This window comes from Chlamydomonas reinhardtii, chromosome 11 (genome assembly GCF_000002595.2).
Source record: "Chlamydomonas reinhardtii strain CC-503 cw92 mt+ chromosome 11, whole genome shotgun sequence".
NCBI lineage: Eukaryota > Viridiplantae > Chlorophyta > Chlorophyceae > Chlamydomonadales > Chlamydomonadaceae > Chlamydomonas > Chlamydomonas reinhardtii.
The window spans coordinates 1177095-1196717 of NC_057014.1; the positions used below are offsets into that span (position 1 = coordinate 1177095).

The 19623-nt window shown below is 63.6% G+C and overlaps 4 protein-coding genes across 5 annotated transcripts in view; 3 read left to right on the top strand and 1 right to left on the bottom strand.

Moving 5' to 3' along the window:
* The window catches only part of CHLRE_11g467688v5 (uncharacterized protein), a 14902-nt gene extending 11063 nt beyond the window's left edge, over window positions 1–3839 (top strand). For both annotated transcript variants that reach the window (XM_043067441.1, XM_043067442.1), the window contains exons 23-29: window positions 1–37; window positions 195–320; window positions 759–851; window positions 1110–1219; window positions 1528–1615; window positions 2105–2176; window positions 2543–3839. The exon at window positions 1–37 is cut by the window's left edge and continues 2 nt beyond it. In XM_043067441.1, the coding sequence (XP_042919438.1) occupies window positions 1–37; window positions 195–320; window positions 759–851; window positions 1110–1219; window positions 1528–1615; window positions 2105–2176; window positions 2543–2716 (700 nt within the window). In that variant the 3' untranslated portion in view covers window positions 2717–3839. The remainder of the gene's footprint in view (window positions 38–194; window positions 321–758; window positions 852–1109; window positions 1220–1527; window positions 1616–2104; window positions 2177–2542) is intronic.
* A 251-nt stretch (window positions 3840–4090) lies between these two features.
* Window positions 4091–7425, top strand: CHLRE_11g467689v5 (uncharacterized protein). Its single transcript, XM_043067443.1, has 5 exons — window positions 4091–4331; window positions 4535–4652; window positions 4758–4859; window positions 4998–5078; window positions 5275–7425. The coding sequence occupies exons 1-5, from the start codon at window positions 4117–4119 to the stop codon at window positions 5377–5379; spliced, it is 621 nt and encodes a 206-aa protein (XP_042919440.1). The 5' UTR covers window positions 4091–4116; the 3' UTR covers window positions 5380–7425.
* A 16-nt stretch (window positions 7426–7441) lies between these two features.
* CHLRE_11g467690v5 (uncharacterized protein) lies at window positions 7442–10927 on the bottom strand. The gene is made up of 5 exons (XM_043067444.1): window positions 10609–10927; window positions 10357–10519; window positions 9751–9846; window positions 9124–9225; window positions 7442–8855 (listed from the first exon to the last, which is right to left on the bottom strand). Exons 1-5 carry the CDS (start codon window positions 10650–10652, stop codon window positions 8328–8330), a joined length of 933 nt encoding a protein of 310 aa, XP_042919441.1. The 5' UTR covers window positions 10653–10927; the 3' UTR covers window positions 7442–8327.
* Window positions 10928–11087: 160 nt separating this feature from the next.
* Window positions 11088–19599, top strand: CHLRE_11g467691v5 (uncharacterized protein). Its single transcript, XM_043067445.1, has 10 exons — window positions 11088–11358; window positions 11657–11728; window positions 12296–12387; window positions 12626–12733; window positions 13345–13520; window positions 13852–13928; window positions 14178–14221; window positions 14655–14778; window positions 15063–18695; window positions 18981–19599. The coding sequence occupies exons 1-10, from the start codon at window positions 11245–11247 to the stop codon at window positions 19434–19436; spliced, it is 4896 nt and encodes a 1631-aa protein (XP_042919442.1). The 5' UTR covers window positions 11088–11244; the 3' UTR covers window positions 19437–19599.
* The last annotated feature ends 24 nt before the right edge of the window (window positions 19600–19623 follow it).

The window sequence follows — 19623 nt, forward strand, 5'->3', positions numbered from 1 at the left end:
GCTGGTGGCGGCCACGAGCGGCGGCTGGGGCCCGGCGGTGAGCACCTGGGACGGGGGAGCTCTTTGGAAACTGTCCTTGCAGAATAACCTCCGCACGATCGTTTGTTTGATTGATAGCTTGCCGTCTTCTACATTATTCCTGACTTCTTGGGCTAATCCATAGTGTTTGAATTTGCATTTCGGCACCCTTACAGAACCAGCTGGGCGCTTTCGCCTGGGGTGGCCAGGCCGACCTACCAGAGGCCTCTGGCGCCGAGGCGGCGGCGGTGCCCACACAGACCGACTACTCGGTCATTGGCGTGGCGGGCGCGCTGGTGGAGGTGAGGCGGCGGGGCGGCGGTTGGGGCGGCGGTTGGCGCGGCGGGGCAGGAGTTTGTGTGTTAGGTTGCGCGGCGGCGGCAGGGCAATGGGTGGTACCAACTCAAGCAAGACCCAGCCGGCCCATAGAGCGCGAGGGAGGGGGGGGGGGGCAATGATTTCAGGTTGGGCAGTGCGGCAACCTCGCGACGCCCAGCAAAGCATTGACACCCACATCCGTAATACTGACGACCACGCTGCAAAGCAAGTTTCTCCTGCCTGCCATCCTCCAGCACATCTCCCTCCCACCCGTGTCTCCGCACACCTGCCTTTCCTCCCGCCCCCTCGCTTCATCTTTATCAATCATGAATGTAACCCCTTCCCCCTAGTTTGGTTTAGTTTGGGCTGGTATCTACAACCCTCCCCTCTCCCCTCCCCCCCCAAATTCCCCCCGCCCCCAGCTGGACGTGCTGACAGGTGAGCGGCGGGTGCTCCGAGCCGACATCCTGTTTGACCTGGGCCGGCCGGTCAACCCCGCAGTCGACATCGGACAGGTGCGAGCGAGCAGAGGGGTGTCAGGGGGAGCGTCATGCAAGGGCGTGGGAGTGGTGTGTGTGCGAATTGGCTGAGCGGCTGTGACATGGCCTCGCAAGACGGCGGGCGGGGTTCCGCTTTTGATTGATGAAGCGAAGTCGCATGGCCCTCTGGCTATGTCCTGCGCGCCATTGAACGCAAATTTGCAGTCTTGTTGATATAACGGTATCGCAAAATCACAACTGTTGATGTAACGGTATCGCAAACTGAAATCGCAGGTGGAGGGCGCGTTCGTGATGGGTCTGGGCATGATGCTCAGCGAGGCCGCCTCCTACGACCAGTCGGCGGAGGAGGCGGGCGGCGGCACCGGAGCCCTGGTGCAGAACAGGTGTGCGCGCAGGCGTGTGCGGAAGAGCGTGTGGTGTGTGTATGTGTGTGGTGGGTGCGTGCGTGCGTGCGTGCTTGCTGCGTGCGTGCGTGCATGCGTGCGTGCGTGCGTGGTGTACACCCATGGCGTGTTTGCCCAGCCACCTCTTGCGCCCGCTCACCCGGCCCCGAACGATTGCTGTTCCCCCAAGGTTGCCTACCGTCCACCGTTTCCTTAGTATATCATGACTGTAACCCCCGGTTTGTTTCGGGACTGGAATGAGCTACCCCCCGCCGCCTCCGTCCCTCCCTCCCTCCCTCCCCCCACAGCACCTGGCACTACAAGCCGCCCGCCGCCGCCTGTGTGCCGGCGCAGTTCAACGTGACGCTGCTTGACGACGCACCGCTGAGCCAGGCGGTGGGTGCGGCAGGGCTTGGGGGAGGAGGAAGGGGTTGTAAACACCAGCCCGAACTAACCCAACCATCTAAACTAGCGGAGCTCAGGCAGGGGCGCTAGTTGCAGGGGAGAATAGTTATGGGAGGGGGAGGGAGGAAGGCGTGGCGGGGTTGGGCTGAGTGCTGCGGGGCGGGGAAGCGGTGGGCACGGGGGGGGGAGGGGCTGGCAGGGGAAGGAGGAGGCCGGAGGGTGCTCAAGCCTCTGGGTTTGATTGGGGCATGGATTCTGTGTGCATGGGGCGGGGATACAAACGACACACGCGACAGGGGCGTGACTCCACCTATCCACCAACCAACGAACCAACCCAACCATCACGCCGCGCCCCACGCGCCCCCAATCGCCACCTGCCAACCACCCCACAATCTCCCACCCTCCAATCTCCACACCCCCAATCTCCACACCCCCAATCTCCACACCCCCGACCGCCCCACCCCAACCGCCCCACCCCAGGGCCCCATCAGCTCCAAGGCGTGTGGCGAGCCGCCGCTGCTGTTGTCCACAGCCGTCCTCATGGCGCTGCAGGTGAGGGGGGGCGGGCGGGCGGGCTGGAGAACGTGTCGACATGCGCTTGTGCTGAGGTTGGCTGTAGCTTGGAGTAGCTTGGGGATGGGTGTGTGTTTGGGGCTGTGGCGCCCGGGCGCATGGTCCTTCGTAGTGGCGTTTGAGCATTCCTGCTGTGGCAGCACTCTTGCACTCTGGCAGCATTAAAACCTCCCTTTCCATAAAATCATGAATGTACCCCCCAAAACACAAAAGGAAAATGTGTATCCCTCTCCTCCGCGCTCTAGGTGTTCTGGGTTGGCAATGATTTTTATTGGGGTTGGAATGAGCTACCCCCTCTCCACCTCGCCTTTCCCCACCTCGCCCTCCCTCCGAAACCCACTACAGAGGGCCACGGCGGCGGCACGTGCCGACGCGGCTGGCGGCTGCAGCGCCGACTTCGTGCCCCTGATCGCGCCCGCCACAGTGCAGCGCGTGCGCACCGCCTGCGGCGACTGGAACGCAGCGGAGCGGCTGCAGAAGGCCGCAGCTGCGGCTGCTACTGCCAAGGCGGGCAAGTGAGAGACGGTAGCGGCAGTAGCACCTGTAGCAGGAGCAAAGCAAAGCTCCTCGCCGTGTTTGAATGTTTGAAGCTGGTTCGGCTGTTGGCGCGTTCGTAAAGAACATAAGATGGACGAACATAACAAGCTTAAGGATTCAATCTGATCGGATGAAACTGATTGGATTAGGGTGTCGCTTTTGGAGTTTGAGCTCGCAGCTTCACTGCATTGTCGTATTGGTATTGTTGTTCGGAGCGCAGGATTGGAGAGGGGGGTATGCCCTGTTGCAACTTTGAGGAATGAGGATTGGGGCTGTTGGGGTCTTCTCCATAGGACAGGTAGCAAGCCCCTGGAAGTCGTCAAACACGATTGCATGGAACGGCAATATCCCGCAGAGGTGGTCCCTGACTGCTTGCATTGGTGCAAATCTCTCCTCATTGATTGAGAGTTGCTGGTCCGGATCCGGTTGGGAGAGTTGAAGGATTGGTACGTCACGGGTACGCCACGTGTTTGGCCTGGTCTGGGGGGTCAGACGAAGAGCCACAGGCCACAGCTCACAGCTGTAACATACCATCCAAGGGCTCCGTAGCCCGCACCGCCGCACCGGGTTTACGTGCAAGCTCGGCATCAATGATGTGACGTGGCAGAGCAAGGGTTGGCAACTCCAGAGACAGCCAAGAATTGGACACGGCGCGCCTTTCTGCGCCTTTGCTAGTAGATTTACGCCAGAGTAAGATGAGTGCGCGCTACTGAGTATGGTATGCTGATGCATGGGCAGTGGCCTGGCGTGGTGCTGACGCGGCAGGGCGACGGCGTCGCGGCGGAGCCACAGGGTCCCCCGCCGTTCCGGCGGTACCGCGTCGACTCTGCGTGTGAGGCGCGGAACTGTGTCCGTCGCGTGAACCCTTCGTAAGCCCCGGATGGGCTCCCCTGTCACTCTTGTGCAACATATAGTTCCAAGCACTCACAGTTGCGCTTCATACACTCAGTCAACCGCTCAAGCACTCAAGCCCTGCCCGTGCCATCCCAGCGTGAGTGGATGGTCGCAAGGTTGCCACGCCAACCTAGAGCAGGGAAATTGTTTTCGAAGGTCTTCCATTTCATAGTTTGACCTGCACAGCTGGTGCTCCGCGTCCGCGATTTCGCCACTGGGTACTCGCGCGGACCGAGGGCGGTTGCGCGTCGCCTGCCTGCCATCGCCTCGAATTAAATTGAATCTTTCATATGCTGTTAACACTCTTGCCTCTGATTAAACCTATGCGCAGGTCGGCACGTTGGAGGAGTCAACGCGTCCAGCTTATCGCGAAATTTGTGTACGGTGGGCCCATCGCGGTCGCCTCGCTCGGTGAAGGCCCTCGCTACAAACTAATACCGTTGCCTTGTACTAGCTCTTACACCTGAGCTCCACTATTTTATAGCACAATGGCCATGCTGTCCTCCCGCCGTGTGGCCGCCCCGGCCAAGGCTTCGGCCATTCGCCGCTCGCGCGTTATGCCGGTGGTGCGCGCTGCCGCTGCCTCGTCGGAGGTGCCCGACATGAACAAGCGCAACATCATGAACCTGATCCTGGCTGGTGGCGCTGGTCTGCCCATCACCACCCTGGCTCTGGGCTACGGTGCCTTCTTCGTGCCCCCCAGGTGCGCAGCGCAGCATTGTATGCACGTGTACCATCTTCGCTTGCGACTGGAACGCCTCTCGCGGATTAAAGAGCGGTCGACTTCAAGTCGGGGCAAGCGTATGTGGATTCGGCTTGCACCACAGAATGGCCGCGCTCGCGTCGGGCCGCGTGATCAGCCCAGCCGAGCTGACCCATAGCTGTCTACATTGTTCCTCTTTACAGCTCTGGCGGTGGCGGCGGTGGCCAGGCCGCTAAGGACGCTCTGGGCAACGACATCAAGGCCGGGGAGTGGCTGAAGACCCACCTGGCTGGTGACCGCTCGCTGTCCCAGGGCCTGAAGGTGGGAAAATAGGAACGTATAATTCAGCTGCAGTTGAGTGTGCCGCGGGAGCGCACAGTCGAGGTCGACCATTCCTCTCACGCGGTTCGCTTTCTTTACTTGCAGGGTGACCCCACCTACCTGATCGTCACCGCCGACAGCACCATCGAGAAGTACGGCCTGAACGCCGTGTGCACTCACCTGGGCTGCGTCGTGCCTTGGGTGGCGGTGAGTCGCGCCAAACGATGAACCAACTTTACTGCGGCGAGCGGTCGGCGAACCCTGAAAGTCTGGACTAGACGTATTGTTGATGTCAACTGTAATTATGTCTCTGCCCTGAGTCATTTGTGTGCTTGACACTCGCAGGCCGAGAACAAGTTCAAGTGCCCTTGCCACGGCTCTCAGTACAACGCTGAGGGCAAGGTGGTCCGTGGCCCCGCTCCCCTGGTGAGCAGCAGCAGCAATCTGGAGCTCGCGGGGCCTAGGGGTACTTGCAACAACAACACGGGCTGGAGGGGGGTTGCAGTGAAGCGTACGGGGACCAGTATTGTCGGTACTGGTATGCCCGGGTCTCCTCAGGAGCCATCGCGTCCGCAGTCAACGTCCCAATCCTAACTTCGTTTACGTATCCCTCCTTTTGCAGTCGCTGGCCCTGGCCCACTGCGACGTGGCTGAGTCTGGCCTGGTCACCTTCTCCACCTGGACGGAGACTGACTTCCGTACCGGCCTGGAGCCCTGGTGGGCGTAAATCCGCTCCTGCTACTGCCGCGTTTTGACGGCGCAGCTGCTACAGCCGCGGCCCGCGTGTTGATTGTCTCTCTCAGCCAGGCCGCTTCGGCGGCGGCCACGTTCGCTGCTGGTGAAGCAGTGGACGCGGGGGCGGGAGGCCGGAGCGTGGAGCTGCGGCGGCAGCAGCAGCGGCGCCAGGCAGTGCTGGGCGTGTCGCTTGTACGTTGTTGCTGATGAGTGGAGGAGATGACAAGGGCGGGAGCAGAGCAGGAGGGCCTGGGGGCAGCGTCTGCCGGCCGTGCGCACCGGACCCTGGCCGCCACGGAGGAAGTTTTGGTTCCGGGCGCCGTCGCGCTCTTACGCGCGGGCGCCTTTTCTGTGGCGTACCCAGGGGAATTTTTAGCGTGCCGCGGTCTGGTGCATAGGGGCGCGTGTGGGGCGCTAGCGCGTCCCGTGGCGGCGGGCCGAATGGCCGTGTCGCCCACCCGCAGCGCTCCTTTGCCAGGGTGTGCCGACCCGGCACGCGGGCGTGTTACGTTTCGGGCTCTGAGCGGGCGGTTGCTGTGTCGGTGTGGGTTTGGCACCGGACGTAGCGGCGTGGCACTGGGCGTCGCGATGAGGGAGAGTGGAGAAGACTTCAGAGATTATTGCGTTAGTGCATTTGATGCAAATTAAGAGTCGATGCCTCTCGGGCGGCGGGCCTGGTGCTGCCGCCGGGGGCGGGTGCCATGTGAATGCTGCGCCGTGCCCGCGGCGGACGCATGCGCCTGTAACTCGGAAGAACCAAGGCTAAGCGTACATCGCCGCTAAGTTTGGATTGGGACTCGGCTAGGTCGGAGACGCAGTCTTCCTAGAGCACAACAGCTGGGTGTGCCACGTCCCATCGCATCCTTGCTTCCACGGCAGGAAACCCAGACACGTGGGTATGGGAAGCAGCGAAACATTTTTTAGCAACTTGATGCACAGTCAGACCGCTTTAGCCAGCCCCTACAATTTTTTTGCAGCCACTGATGGCAGTCACGAATCCGTTGCGAGTTGGTGCGATAGGATACGGCAACCCAGGCGGTCAGGCGAAGTACAGTTTACCGACTCTGCTGCGTCCGTGCTGGTGTCCCCCACCGTGCTGGGCCCCATGGCTTGTCACTGCTCCACCCTGTGTGCATCGCCAATATGTAGCTGCCGTGCCGCCGTACCAGCGGGTGCGGCGCTCCTTGTCCATGGCCGATGTCCTTTTATTGAAAATGCTTGAAAAAACGCAACACGCACAAGCGAACATGACGTTGTAGAGCCGAGGCCAGTGAGCTAGCACAAGCAAAAAGAAAAGCGTGAGCATGAGCAGCGACCGCAACTGCTACGTTACCTTTGACGAGATAACCGCGCGCCAAGCTGCGCCACTCCGGCGTCCTTTTAGCGAAGTGTTTGCTAGTGAATGCGAATGCAGGACGCCGTCGCGAGCTCCAGGCTAGCAATAAACATCACGAAAGAAGTTAGTGTCAGCGGCAATGCGGTTACTTGTTACCTTCGAGACGAGACACCGGTGCGCGCTCCACGCTGCTCCGCATTCGGCACGCCAAACGGAGTCCGAGTGTCGTGGAGACTGCTGCCGCTTGCAGGGGCGGACGTGTTCCAGCTCGCAACTAGGCTGCTGCCATTCGCCGCGACAACACGTAACCCATAAAATGCACCCACCTGGAACGGAGCCAGGCATCCGCGGGCGCCCATGGAGCATATGCGTGGGCAAGCGGAAAGAAACGGGAGAAGAAAGAAGCGGCGTGGCGGATGTCAGTAACCGATGCCGGCCAAAGCTGCCGAGCAAGTGAAGCAGGGTGGCTGCCTAGCTGGGGGCGGGCTGATTAAAGGGCTGAACGGCGGCTGCACCGGGCGAGCTGTGCTGGTAGTATGTACTGGCGCCGGCCAAGCGTGGTAAGTATGGGCGCCGCTGCATGGATCCCGCCCCCATGTGCCGCGGCGAGGCTGGCGACGATGCAGTGGCGTACAGCTGACAGCTTGTCCTTGTTGCGGCACTCGTGCCCATGTCGTGAGCTGTGTGTAAGCCACGCCGTGAGCGCCTGAAGCCGCAGCCTTCAAGGAGAAAGCTACAACACAGGCTTCGAGGAGGAAGCTACAACACAGGCTTGCTGGCGTCAGGACGTGAGGTCCGATGGAGCACATCACACACTGACACACACGGCACCAGCTCCACAACCGCAAACTGCATTTTGTACCGCGCCTGCATACACTGCTACACATGAGGTCGCTAGCTCCAAACTAACCCAAACAGGTTCCCGACCCACACTCCGCTCCTATCCACAAGGGTGCGGCGTATTCAACTGGGCCCATGCGGCTCGCAACGCACTCCTGCCTGTCAAGGACTGCCCCGTTGCATATTTGCACCGCACATCGTTGCAGCCGATGCGCACTGCAGTCAGCTTACATAAATTGGTTGCCTCAACACACACCCCGCAACCCCGTTTCTTCGTGTCAACTCAAGGTACACGACATCTCCCACACGACCGGCACATGGCGTACGCATCACGAGGACGCCGCGTTTGTCACGACAGGGTTTGCACGCCACAGCGTCCGCATCGACCCCAGCGTCTATCCCTCACCTCCCACCCCAGTGCCTCTGCGCGTAACTCACTTTTCAACCGCACCCGCGACATGCCCATCAAACCTCAACTTCATTCCGGCTCAACTGGCAATCACCATGATTTGCCCACCACCCGGCCCCGCCGCCATCCTAGCCTCCCCGCCGCCACCGCCATCGACATCAGCGCCATGTACCAATATTATGCACTGCTGCTTCTGGGCAATCAAGCGCCGCGTCCGCCGCCTCCATTGCATAACGCTGCCAGCGCACGTGGCCGGAGGGCCCCAATCCCCCACCCGCTACTTGCACGCGTTCGGGATCCGGCGTACCAACTCCCTCAACCCAACGCAGCTACCCGTTCGCCCCCCGCCGCCTTCCTATTGCTTCAGCTTCATAGCCACCCACTCCTCCGCCGCCGGCCGCAGATCCTTGAACACCTCCCGCACCGCCGCGTGCCCCCACAGCGCCTGCCGCCACGCCCACAGCCGTGGGTGTGCCGCATACACAGCGCGCATGCTCCTCCCTCCCTCCAGCCCCTCACCAGCTTCCACCAACCCTGACCCCAACGCTGCTCCCGAGCTCAGCCCTGCATCCGTTCCAGCCGCGGAGCCAGGCCCCGGCCCTGGCTCCGGCCCCGTCTGCGGCTCTAGCACCGGCAAGATGAGCTCAGCATAAAGCAGCAGCGCGGGGTAGGCACAGTCCCCCAGACCCAGCCCGCCACCCGGGTGCAGTGCCCCTAGCGCAAAGGCGTTGCTGCTACTGCTACCGCGAATGTTGTCTTGGCTGCTGCCAGAGGCAGCAGCATCTGGCGCGCCGGCGGCGGCGGCAGGAGAGGCGGCAGCTGCCACGGGCGGCAGTAGTGCCGCCAGCTCGGCCAGGCGCTCCTTGAAGGTTGCTACAGCCTCCTATTGTGTATGGCCGTGTTATGGCAGGGGTAGAAATGGAGCAAAGGGTTAGAGAGCAATGCACTTAGCAGTAGCAGTGTTGGCGGCAGCGCAAGGTTGCTAGCAGATTCTTGCGGGCTGGGGAGAGGTGCCCTTCCCTCCTCAAGGCATGAATGAAAGGTAGTCCGGTTCTACAGAGTGTGCGTCGACCATACGCCGTAGTTCCTGCAGCATCAGAGGACACGGCTGGTCCCCAAAACGTTGAGAGTCCTGCCCACGGCCCACCCACCTGCACCAGCCGCGGGTCCCTCGCACTGGGCGCCACCTGAGGGTAGAGCCGCCTCAGCGCTGGCTCCACGTAGAGGTCGTGGAAGCGAGACACCAGCCGGGCCTGTCGAACAGATGGAGGGGACGGGAGTAGATCTGTTTGTTTTCGCCCGGGAAAGACGGAGTGATTGAAACACAAGGGTTTTGGGGGGCAATGGCGGAAGAGGGCGGTAGGTGGCGTTTCGTCAGGGGCGAGTCAGCGGCGTAATTACAGAGGAAGTGCACTCCCCATGAGGCAGCCCTACAAATCAGTCTACGTGAGCTTGTGGGCTCACGTACCCCGCCCAGTCGTCAGCAGTGAATCTTTTCTCAGATTATGGTGGTATGGGAATGGAAAACGAATGCTCGCCCGCGAGCATCTCCTGTTTCGCACGGAAGCGGTAACCCCTTGCCTCATCGCCGCCTCGCCGCCTACGCCGCCTTCAATCCCATCAGCACCCACGGGTGATGGACATAGTGTCTGTACGAGTTGTCGTGGGCTGCGTCTTAACGTCTCGTGTTATGCACCTTGCAATGGTGAACCCCACCCCCTCCCGCCCGACCGGCCCCTCCACTCCATAACAAGTTCGTTGGCCCGCTGCGTTCTCACCTTGCTCCGCGCGAGGGGTTCGCGAGGCAGCAGCGGCGGCGCGTCCGGGAAGGCGTCTTCCAGGAACTCCATAATCACCTCGCTCTCGATCAGCAGCTGAGCGGGTTCGGGGAGCGGGGAGCATGAGCATGTTACATGGCTTGAAGTCCATGCGGCCCCACATACTTCGTTGAGTCCGGAGCCGCGATGATAACTAAACAAAGTGGATCATCTAGCGGTTGCGCAATTCACTACTACGCACTTCACCGGGGAGCGGGGGAGAACAGCGAAATGGGGCCACATTGAAGGGGTAGGTGCCATGTGTTTTGGTGCCACTACACAATGCTGACACGTTGCAGGCCAGGAAGCCAGGGACCGCGACCCGACCTGTCGTGCGTTTGGGTGCGCGCCTACGCAGCGTATGCAGAAGCCATCCAACCTCACAGGTGGCAGGCAAGAGCAGCCCGAGTGCCCGACCCCTCTTGGCATTCCACGTACCGCACGTTGTACGGTACTCCATCCGCAATCCCCCCCTCCGGCCCCAGCCTGCTGCACGCATAGGCAAAAGCCCATCCCCCGCCCCGACCCAGATGGCGAGACTGCAACACACAACCTCTGCATACTCACCTCTCTGTGTCCGTTTTCAAACGTGACCCAGAGCGCGGGAATCTTCCCCAGCGGATTCACAGCACGGAACTCGGGGGAGCGCGTGCTTCCGCACGGCACCGCCACAGGCGTCCAGACCAGCCCCTTGGCGTATAAAGCCACCTTGACCTTTGCCGAGTACTCGCTTCAAATAGCAAGGTAGCACAAAGTATGCGAGGCAGAGAAAGGCGGGGCAAGGCGAGGAGGGCGGGGACACACACGCGACCAACCCACCTGTGCGGGTCATCGTAGAGCTCGAGTGCCTTAACGCGCGGCATTGGTGTAGCCGTTGGCGACTGCTGTATGAGCTGACTGCTTGCCAACTTTGTCACAGTCCTCGTGGTCGCGCGTCTGCTTGCAGAGACGATGCCCAAGCTTACTGTGCCCAAACCTGCTTGTCGCTTCACAAGGCTTTTTCGCCTAGATATAGCTTGCATTTCAGCACATTTACGAAGAGCTGTGAGAAAACCTGCGACCTGGCTGCAATACAGCCGGCTTTCTTTTCAACCAACCTAGTTATTGTCACGGCTTGCCACTATTGTCGTGGCAAGATGTCTCACATAATATGGTTCGAGCTGTGGGCGCAGTCCGCAGGAATGCGTTGGGGGTGAAGGTCAAAGGGCGATGGGGGTGTGCGATGGACAGCAGGGCCCGAGGGGCGAGGGTTTTGCGTGCGGGGTCGCCAATAGTTACTCCAATTCCTGGCACGACAAGTTTACGCAGCTCTTATTTGTTGCACTTACACACCGCAAACATGCTTGCAAGCAGCAGCACGTCGTCTGCGGCTTCCTTCCGCAAATTTGTCCTAGGGCGCACTGACCCCTGTAGTCCTTCCTGTTGCATTTGTTGTTAGACAAGCAGCCACAGAAAATGGAGCGTTTCATCCGCGGGGTTATGTTCCTGTTCCTGGCGCTTGCGCCATTCCGGAGCACGGGCGCACAGCTGTTGCCGGGATTCCACTGCAAGAAGGTCGCATTCTATAAGGTATGCGCGTAACGGCACGAGGCATCGCGGCGATTTGCACGCTAAGTTAAATTGGCGGTATGTCGGGCAGTTAGGTTCCCGACAGCTTGCGGCACTGGCAGGAACCTGTGGGCACCGGTGCGGGACTGACCGTGCAAAGCTCGCTCGCGGTCCCCTGCCTGCCGCCCAGATGCAGAAATCCACATGCATCGCAAGTACGCGTCCACTCAGATCTTCATGCGCCATTCCCGTCATCCTATTGTCCATCCTTTCCCGTGATCCTCTCCCCCTGCCCTCCCCCGCGCGCACACATACGCAGACCCACAAGACCGGCTCCACCACCCTGGGAAGTGTGATGTTTCGACTTGCGGTCAGCAGCAACATGACCCAGGTGCGTGGGGCGCGTGCGTACTGTGTGTGTGCGTGTGCGTGTGTTTGTGTGTGTGCGTGTGCGTCTCTGTGTGTATGTGTGTGTGTGTTGTTGTGGGGCGGGGGCACACGTGGGATTGGGGTTGGGTGTGGGGTTGTCAAGCTAATGGCATACAGCCCAAAACGCCCGTGCCGTGCAAACCAGAAGCACGCCTAGGAACGTCAATGCGTTGGGGCGCTTGCACACGCTCCTGGGTCCAACCCGGCGTAGCGCGCCCAGTTTATTTGCCGTCAACCCTGAAGCGATGCTCCATGTTGTGTTTGGTGAGTTGCCCGCTACACCTTCCCCAGCCCTCTCTCTCATATCAGGAAGCTCTGGCGGGCAATCTCGGCTCCGCCGGTTCCACTGTGCCCCCCTCACCTGACCCGTCTACAGTAATCATAGGTACTCTCGCCATTGCCCCCCCTATTTGGTTGGGCTCGGGCATGTAACCCCCAGCTCCCCACGGCTCTGGGTTGGCAATCGTTAATTTTGGGTTTGGAATGAACTACCTTCAACCCCCGAACCCCCTTTCCCCCAACCCCGCAGTACACTACGGGCCTGAGCCACTATGTGACTGTCGGCTACAAGGAGGCGCAACACCTGTTGGGCCGGAGTGACATGGTGCTGAGACACATACGGTGGGTGGTGGCAGGGGTCAGGTGGGTGGGTGAGTGGTAGCGAGTGGTGGCGAATTAGGGTGTTTTTTGACAGCCGGAGATTGGGTTCTGTATCCGCTTCCTACCGGCTGTACCCTCTCTTCGTCAAGCCTCTGTCAACCCTATCCAATCCAACCCTATGCGTGTTTGCCCCTTCCCCCGCACCTTCTTAAATAACCATAGCTAATCATGAATGTAACCCCCTGCACCTTCCCGGCAGCTTCTCCGACGCCTCCAGCTGGCACGTGGCCACCCGCAACTTCTACGGCCGGGCCCTGGGCACCAGCAGCTACGGCTTTGTGACCGTGCTGCGCCACCCCTCGGACCGGTGGGTGTGGGGGCGTCCGTAACAACGGGCGACGGGCTGGGGGCACGGGGGCACGGGGTGGGGTTGTCTTGTCGCCATTTGCAGTAAGAGACACGGGGCACGCGAAACGGCCGGGCGCGGCAGGGCGCCGCGCGGGAGTGGGAGTGATTCACGGGGGGCGGATGGACGCGGGGCTCGAGCCTGCATGCCCGAGGTGCGGAGGTGGCAGCCAATGCCGGCTGCCCGCTTAAGGAGCTTACACACCAATCTATGCATGTGTCGCCAGCGTCGCCATTGCATCCCCACCTACCGCCTCACATCCTCGCCACAACACCACAGCAGCCCCAAAACCCAACCTCACCTGCCCCCGCAGCTACATCCCCTGACTTCCACTGTTGCCATCACAACCCATCCCAACACCGCACCACCCACACAAAATGACATCACCTTTACAGGATTTCCTATGCCCATCATCCCACCACCTATCTGCAGCTGCAATTCAGACTTTCACTGTTACAACCTCTCCCCCATCCCAACACCACACCACGGCACCAACTTCACCCAATTGGAAACCCCACCACCTTATCCAATCCCATCCAATCCCATCCACCCCTGCACCGCACGTCCTACAGCTACATCTCCGACTTCTACTACTACGTGGAGCCCGAGGCGCGGCGCAAGGGCGCGCCGGTGACGCTGGCGGGACACGTGACGGGCGGCGGCGGCGCCAACCGGATGGCGGGGGAGTTCAGTGTGAAGAACGAGGAGGGCGCGCTGGAGTTTGTGGCCAGCGAGATGCGCACGGACGGTAAGCTATCTGTGTATACGGTACCGTGGTGGTTTGGGTGGCTTTTATGGTAGTGTGTGTGGGATGTGTTCGGGGCACGGCGGCGGCGAATCTTCCGCTCGCCCTCGGGTCCTTGAGCACTCCTGTGCCCCTGCCCGTCTACCTGCCCTCCATCTGTTGCGTCCTTACCGCCTCCCCCCGCATCCTCCTGTTCCCCCGCACCTCGCCCACTGTTTCAACCTCGCAACCCCCACGCCTCCATATCTCCTGCCCCCACGCCTCCACATCCCCCCCAACGCCTCCACATCTCCTCCCCCCATAACCCCCCCCATAACTCCCTCCCCCCCCAAAGCCGTGTTCCTGCCTGTGGAGCTGCTGGACTACGGCCTGGCGCTGATGGCGGGGCAGTGCGGCTGGCGGCTCAGCCAGGTGGGCTCGGGGGGGGGGGGCTCGGGGGGACTCGGGGGGCAGGGGCGGGGGTTGTGAACACCAGCCCATGAGAAAGCAACAACAAAAGAGAGAGGGACCCGAGTGGGATCCGGAGTACGGCCTGGCAACTTGGCCTGTCGGCAGCTTTGCGTCCGGGTGTCGTGTGCCCACGTGCCCGCCTGTGCGCCGTGTCATATCACGTACGGGTAACATCTTTATCATAAATTGTCTGTGTGATGATGTTTGCAGATGGTGTACTTGCCAGTCAACTCAAACACCGGCCACACCGAGAGGTGTGTGTTCGGCGGGGGCGGGGGAGGCACCTGCAGGCGATGAAGAGGTTGAACGACGGCGGGGATAGACGAGTCTAAGACACACCAGGTTGGGGGCATACGGCGACATCGACACCAGCACCTGCACCCGCACCAGCACCTGCACCTGCACCTGCACCGATGCCGAACACTCGGGGTACCTCTAGGCTGCTCTGCTGCGTCGCGGGGATCAGCCGCGGTCCCCCGCCTGTCAAAACCTGTGGGGCCTCGACACGCTTCTGGTCGCAACACTTGCGCGTATACATAGCTCCTTCTGTTTCCCTTCCAACGCAAAGTCCTCGCTGCTCACACCGTAGCTGAGCCTGCCTACGGCAGTCATACTCTCAGGCAGCTCATTTACCACACCAAACACGCCTCCCGCCCAAAACACACACGCACTGACACGCGCACACAGGTACGGTAACGTGACGCTGGCCGCCCGCCCCGGCATGAGTCAGTTGGCCCAGAACAACCCTACCCTGCTGGCCCGCATTGCGCGGCTCAACCACCTCGACGGCACGCTGTACGGCGCGGCACAGGTTGGTTGGTTGGCAGTTGTTCGATTGGCGGTATAGTGGCGGTTAGTTTAGTGGCGGTTGGCGTGTGGCCACGTTCTCTGTGGGGGGAACGCAGGCGGCTTTGTCCCTGTGTGTTTCCGCACACACACAAACACACACACACACACATACCGTCGCTTTGCTGCATCGCATACGCTGTCTTTGCGCTATGTTTTCCTTGTGCTCTTTAACACACACACACACACACACACACACACACACACACACACACACACACACACACACACACACACACGCGCGCGCAGGCTGCGCTGCTGGCCAAGCTGTCGCCGCACGGCCCCGCCGCCGCCGCCGTGGGCCCCGCCATGAGCGCCGCCGTGCGACTGACGGTGGCGCGAAAGCGCCTGGCGGCTGACTGCGCAGCGCTGCGGGCTGCTGCTACTGCTACTGCTACTGCTTCTGGGGCTGCTGATGGTGCGGGTGCGGGTGCGGAGGCAGGCGCTGCTGGTGCCGCCGGAGGGCGGCGCCTCCTCGCCGGCGCAAGCGCCAGTAGCAGCAGCGGGAGCAGTAGCAGCAGCAGCAGCAGCGGGGGCAGCAGCAAGGCCGACGCGGGGCGGCTGTCTCGATCCGAGCTGGCGGCGGTGTGCGCCTGGTACTCCCTCACCGACTCGGTGTACGAGCTGTTGCCCGATGACAACACGGGGCGCGTGGAGTGGGCGTCAGCCGTGCCGGGCTTTGGTGGCGCGAGCACAGGCGCAGGAGGGGACTCAGCCGTGCGGGATGCAGAGGTCGGGGCCGGGGCAGGCGTCGCGGAGGGAGCGGCGGCGGCCAAGGCTGCCAACGAGGCGGCGGCGCCGGCGGAGTGGCGGGTGGGCGCCGTACTGGCGGCGGCGGATCGCCACCTGGCGCCGTACGAAAACCCTGCCGTACGGTACTACCACTCCGTGGTTGCCGTACGGGTGTTCCCGCCAACCGACGCGGAGGAGCGGTACTTGTACGGCGGCGTCTTTGCGGCTGAGGAGGATGGGGCTGCGGGCGACGTCAAGGGGGTGGAGCCAGTGTCTGGATCCGATGCTGCTGCTGCGGCTGCTGGTGGTGCTGGTGGTGGCGGTGGTGGTGCTGCTGCTAAGGCTGGGACTGCAGCTGTGGCTGCGGCTGGAGGCACTGAGGCTGGTGCGGCTGCTGGCGCTGGCGTTGTGGGCGCGGCTGCAGCAGCTGACGGGAATGAGAACGCTGCTGGTGCGGCAGCGGCGGCGGGGCAGGACGCAGCAGCGGCGGAGGCGGCCGAGGCGGAGGCAGTGCCGCCGGCCGCAGCAGCCGCCCAGGCGGCGACGGAGGAGGCCGCGGAGGAGGAGGCGGCGGCGGATGCAGCAGAAGGGGCAGCAGATGGCGATGCCGACGGCGAGGAAGCGGATGAGGAGGAAGACGACGAGGAGGGGGATGCGGAGGCGGCCGATGGGGATGAAGACGGCGATGGCGATGACGAGGCCGAGGAGGAGGAGCGCGATGCTGTGGACTCGGGCACTGGCAATGCTGATGCGGAGGCAGCCTCCAGGGCTGCCTCGGCAGCTGCTACTGCCACAATCGCGAATGCCAAAGCCATAGATGTCGCCGCAGCTGCTACTGCCGCGGCTGCCGCTGGCCTGGCGCAGACTGCTGCGACGGCACAGGTAGAGCAGGGGGCGGCGGCGCAGGCAAACACCACGGCCGCCTCTGCAACTGACAAGGCGGCAGCCGCCGCCGCGACTGCTGAGACGGCGGTGGCTGCGGCTGCTACAGCCGCACAGCGGCGGAGGCGACGCCTGCTAGACGTGGCGGGCTTGCTACTGCGTGGCGGCCGCCCCGGCTCGAAGCGGCAGCAGCAGCAGCAGCAGCAGCGTGGCGGCGGCGGTCGCAGTGGCGGCGGTCTGGCGGCGCGCCGCCTGCTCAACAGCGGTGCCGCGGCGGCGGCGGCACACGCCGCGCAGGCCGCCGCGCAGGCAGCGGAGGCGGCGGCCGAAGCCGCAATGGAGGCGGCCGGCCTTTCCAGCGCGCAAACGTCCAAAGGCTCGGACGACTCAGCTGACGACGGAGACGACGGGGATGGCGGCGCCGAGAAGGGGAAGCGGGCGTCGTACGGGTCGCTGCGTGCGGCTGTACGGCTGTGGGTACGGCACCATGCCGCGGAGGGGATCCAGCACCTGGTGCTGTGCGTGGACGCGCTGGCGGGCGAGGCGGCGCGTACGGCAGTACGGCAGGCGGCGGAGGCGGCGCTACTGCCGTACACGGGCAGCGGTTGGGGCGGCGACTGGAGCGGCAGCAGCGGCGACGGCTACACCAGCGTCGAGGTGCTGGAGTGCGGCGGCGCCGCCACGCCGGAAGCGGCCGCGGCGGCGGCGGCCGCCGCCGCCGCCGCCAACGTGGCCGAGCCGCGCGGCGCTGCGGCGGCGGACACCGCGCTGCAGGGCAGTGCCTACCTGACGGACCTGGCCAGCCGCGCCCGTTGGTCGTTGGCGCTGCCGGACCTGTCACACTTTTTGCACGGCAACCGCGGTACGGCACGCAGTGTACTGCTGGCGGCGGAGTCGCGGCTCCCCGAGGCGGGCGCCATCTGCGCGCCCGTCGTGCCTTGGCACATGCCGCCGCCCTGGCTGCGCGACACGCCCTTCACGCTGCCGACGAAGAAGCCCGACGGCGGCGAGGGTAAAGAAGCGGCCGGACAGAAGGCGGAAGGAGAGGAAGGGGCCGAGGGACAGGAAGGGGACAAGGGGGAGGAGGAGGAGGAAGGGGAGGCGGGAGATCCGCAGCCGCTGCCCAAGGCGGTGGTGGGCTGGGATGCGGTCGACGCGCAGCTGAATGCGGGCGCCAACGCCGCCTCTGCCACCGCTGCTGCGGGTGCTGGGGCTGGTGCAGCTACTGCCGTTGCTACGACTGCTGGTGCTGCCACGTCTGCCGGTGCAACTGCTGCCGAGACGGCGCCTGGAGCGACCGCTGCTACTGCCGCAACCGGGGACGCATCTGCCGCGGCGGCTGACGCCTCCGGAGGCGATGGCGCCACCCGCGAAGGTGCGGCGGACGCCGCGACGGCTGTGTTGCCTTCGCCGGCGGTGCAGGAGCAGACACAGACACAAACACAGACACAGGCAAATCAGGCGCAGCAGGGCTTGGCCGCGACCGGCGCTGCTGGTGACGCGTTCGGAAGGGCTGCCGGCACTGCCGGCGGCGGGAGGGACGTCTGGGGCGCCGCCGGCGGCGGCGGCGGAGCAGGCAGCGGCGGCGCTGGCGACACTGGGCAGGGCATGAGCAGCCGGCGGCGGAAACGGCGGCGTGACAGCAGCGCAGGCCGCAGCGGTGGCGCTGGTGGCGGCGGCGTGTTGGGCGGTTTTGGTGGCCACGGCCTGCACGGCGGCGGCGGCGGCGCCCACGCGGGTGGTCATGGCCTGGGCGGCGGCGGCGGCGGCGGCGGGCATGGCTTGATGGGCGGCAGCGGCGGCGGCGGCGGCCTGGGTGGCGGCGTGCGGCCGCAGCACCACCGGCCCCACCTCGCCACCGCAGCACAGCTAGCGGGCGTGGCTGGCAGCGCGGCCGGCGGCGGGGGCCGCCGCCGTGCCCTACTGGCCGCCACCGCCGCCGCCGCCGCACAAGCGGCCGCGACAGGTGCTGCCACGGACCCAGCCGCCGCCACCAGCTCAGCCGCCACGGCGGCCTCTGGAGCCGCGGCATTTGCGGCGGGGGCCTCTGCAGCGGCCGGTTTGGCGGCGGGGGCGGCGCGCGACGCGGGGTCCTGCCTGCTGGTGCCGTGCGCCATGGAGGCGAAGGGCTCGTACAACTGCGCGCTGGTGCGGGCGCTGCCGGCGCTGGGCGAGGAGGCCGTGTACAGCAGTGTGGGTAAGCAGATGCCGGCGGGCCGCACGCTGTACAAGACCACCTACCGTACGCCCGACCACCACCGGCTGCAGGTGGGTGCCGGGTCGCGGGGTCGGACTGGAGGAGGTGAAGGTGGTGCTGGCATGATGGCCGTACGATTGCTGTATGATGGCCGTACGATGGCTGTGCGGTGGCCGTACGGTTTTGGGTTGTGGGAGGGCGGGATCGGGGGTAGTTGCTGGCTTTCTTGGCTTTTGACCCCTGTGACGCCGCCACCGTTTCCACATCCCCAGAACCTGTACTACTGTTCCTGGCTACGCTTTCAGTTCTTGAATATTATTCATGGATTTAATCCCCCACGCCACCGCCACCCGCAGGTGACGCGGCTGCTGGCGCCCTCGGCGGACGTCGTGGCGGCGGGCGAGGCGGCGCAACCGCACTGCTCGCGGCTTCCGCGCCCGTCCCTGCACGTGCCGTGGTGCCCGCCGACCGCGGCTGAGGTGGTGGAGGAGGCGGTGGCGGTGGAGGAGGCAGAGGAGGAGGTGGAGGAGGAGTCCGGCTCGGAGGCGGATGAGGCAGAGGAGGCGGATGGTGAGGACGAGGTGGGGAAAGCAGAGGTGGAGGGTGGAGAGGAGCAAGGGCAGGGCAAGGGAAAAGAGGAAGTGGCTGAGGAGGCCGCAGGAGAGGCGGCAGGGGGCAAGGTGGAGGCCGGGGCAGCAGCAGAGGCTGGTGCAGAGGCGGAAGACGAGGCTGGGGAGGAAGAAGGGACGTTGGTGGGGGCGGAGGCGGCTGATGAGGCGGAGGAGGAAGACGACGAGGGTGAGCAGCAGTAGTTTGGAGTGGCTTCATAGAGATACTCCGATGTGGTTGAATGGGTAGCGATACTTGTCTGCGGCAACGGACTCTCCTGATCCGAGTTAGGATAGCTCTGCGGGGTCGAGGTTGAGGTTGGAAGGGTTTGGCACGCGAGGCCCACCCGAGAATGAGACGGGAGGCCCGAGATTGCTGTACTTTCATATC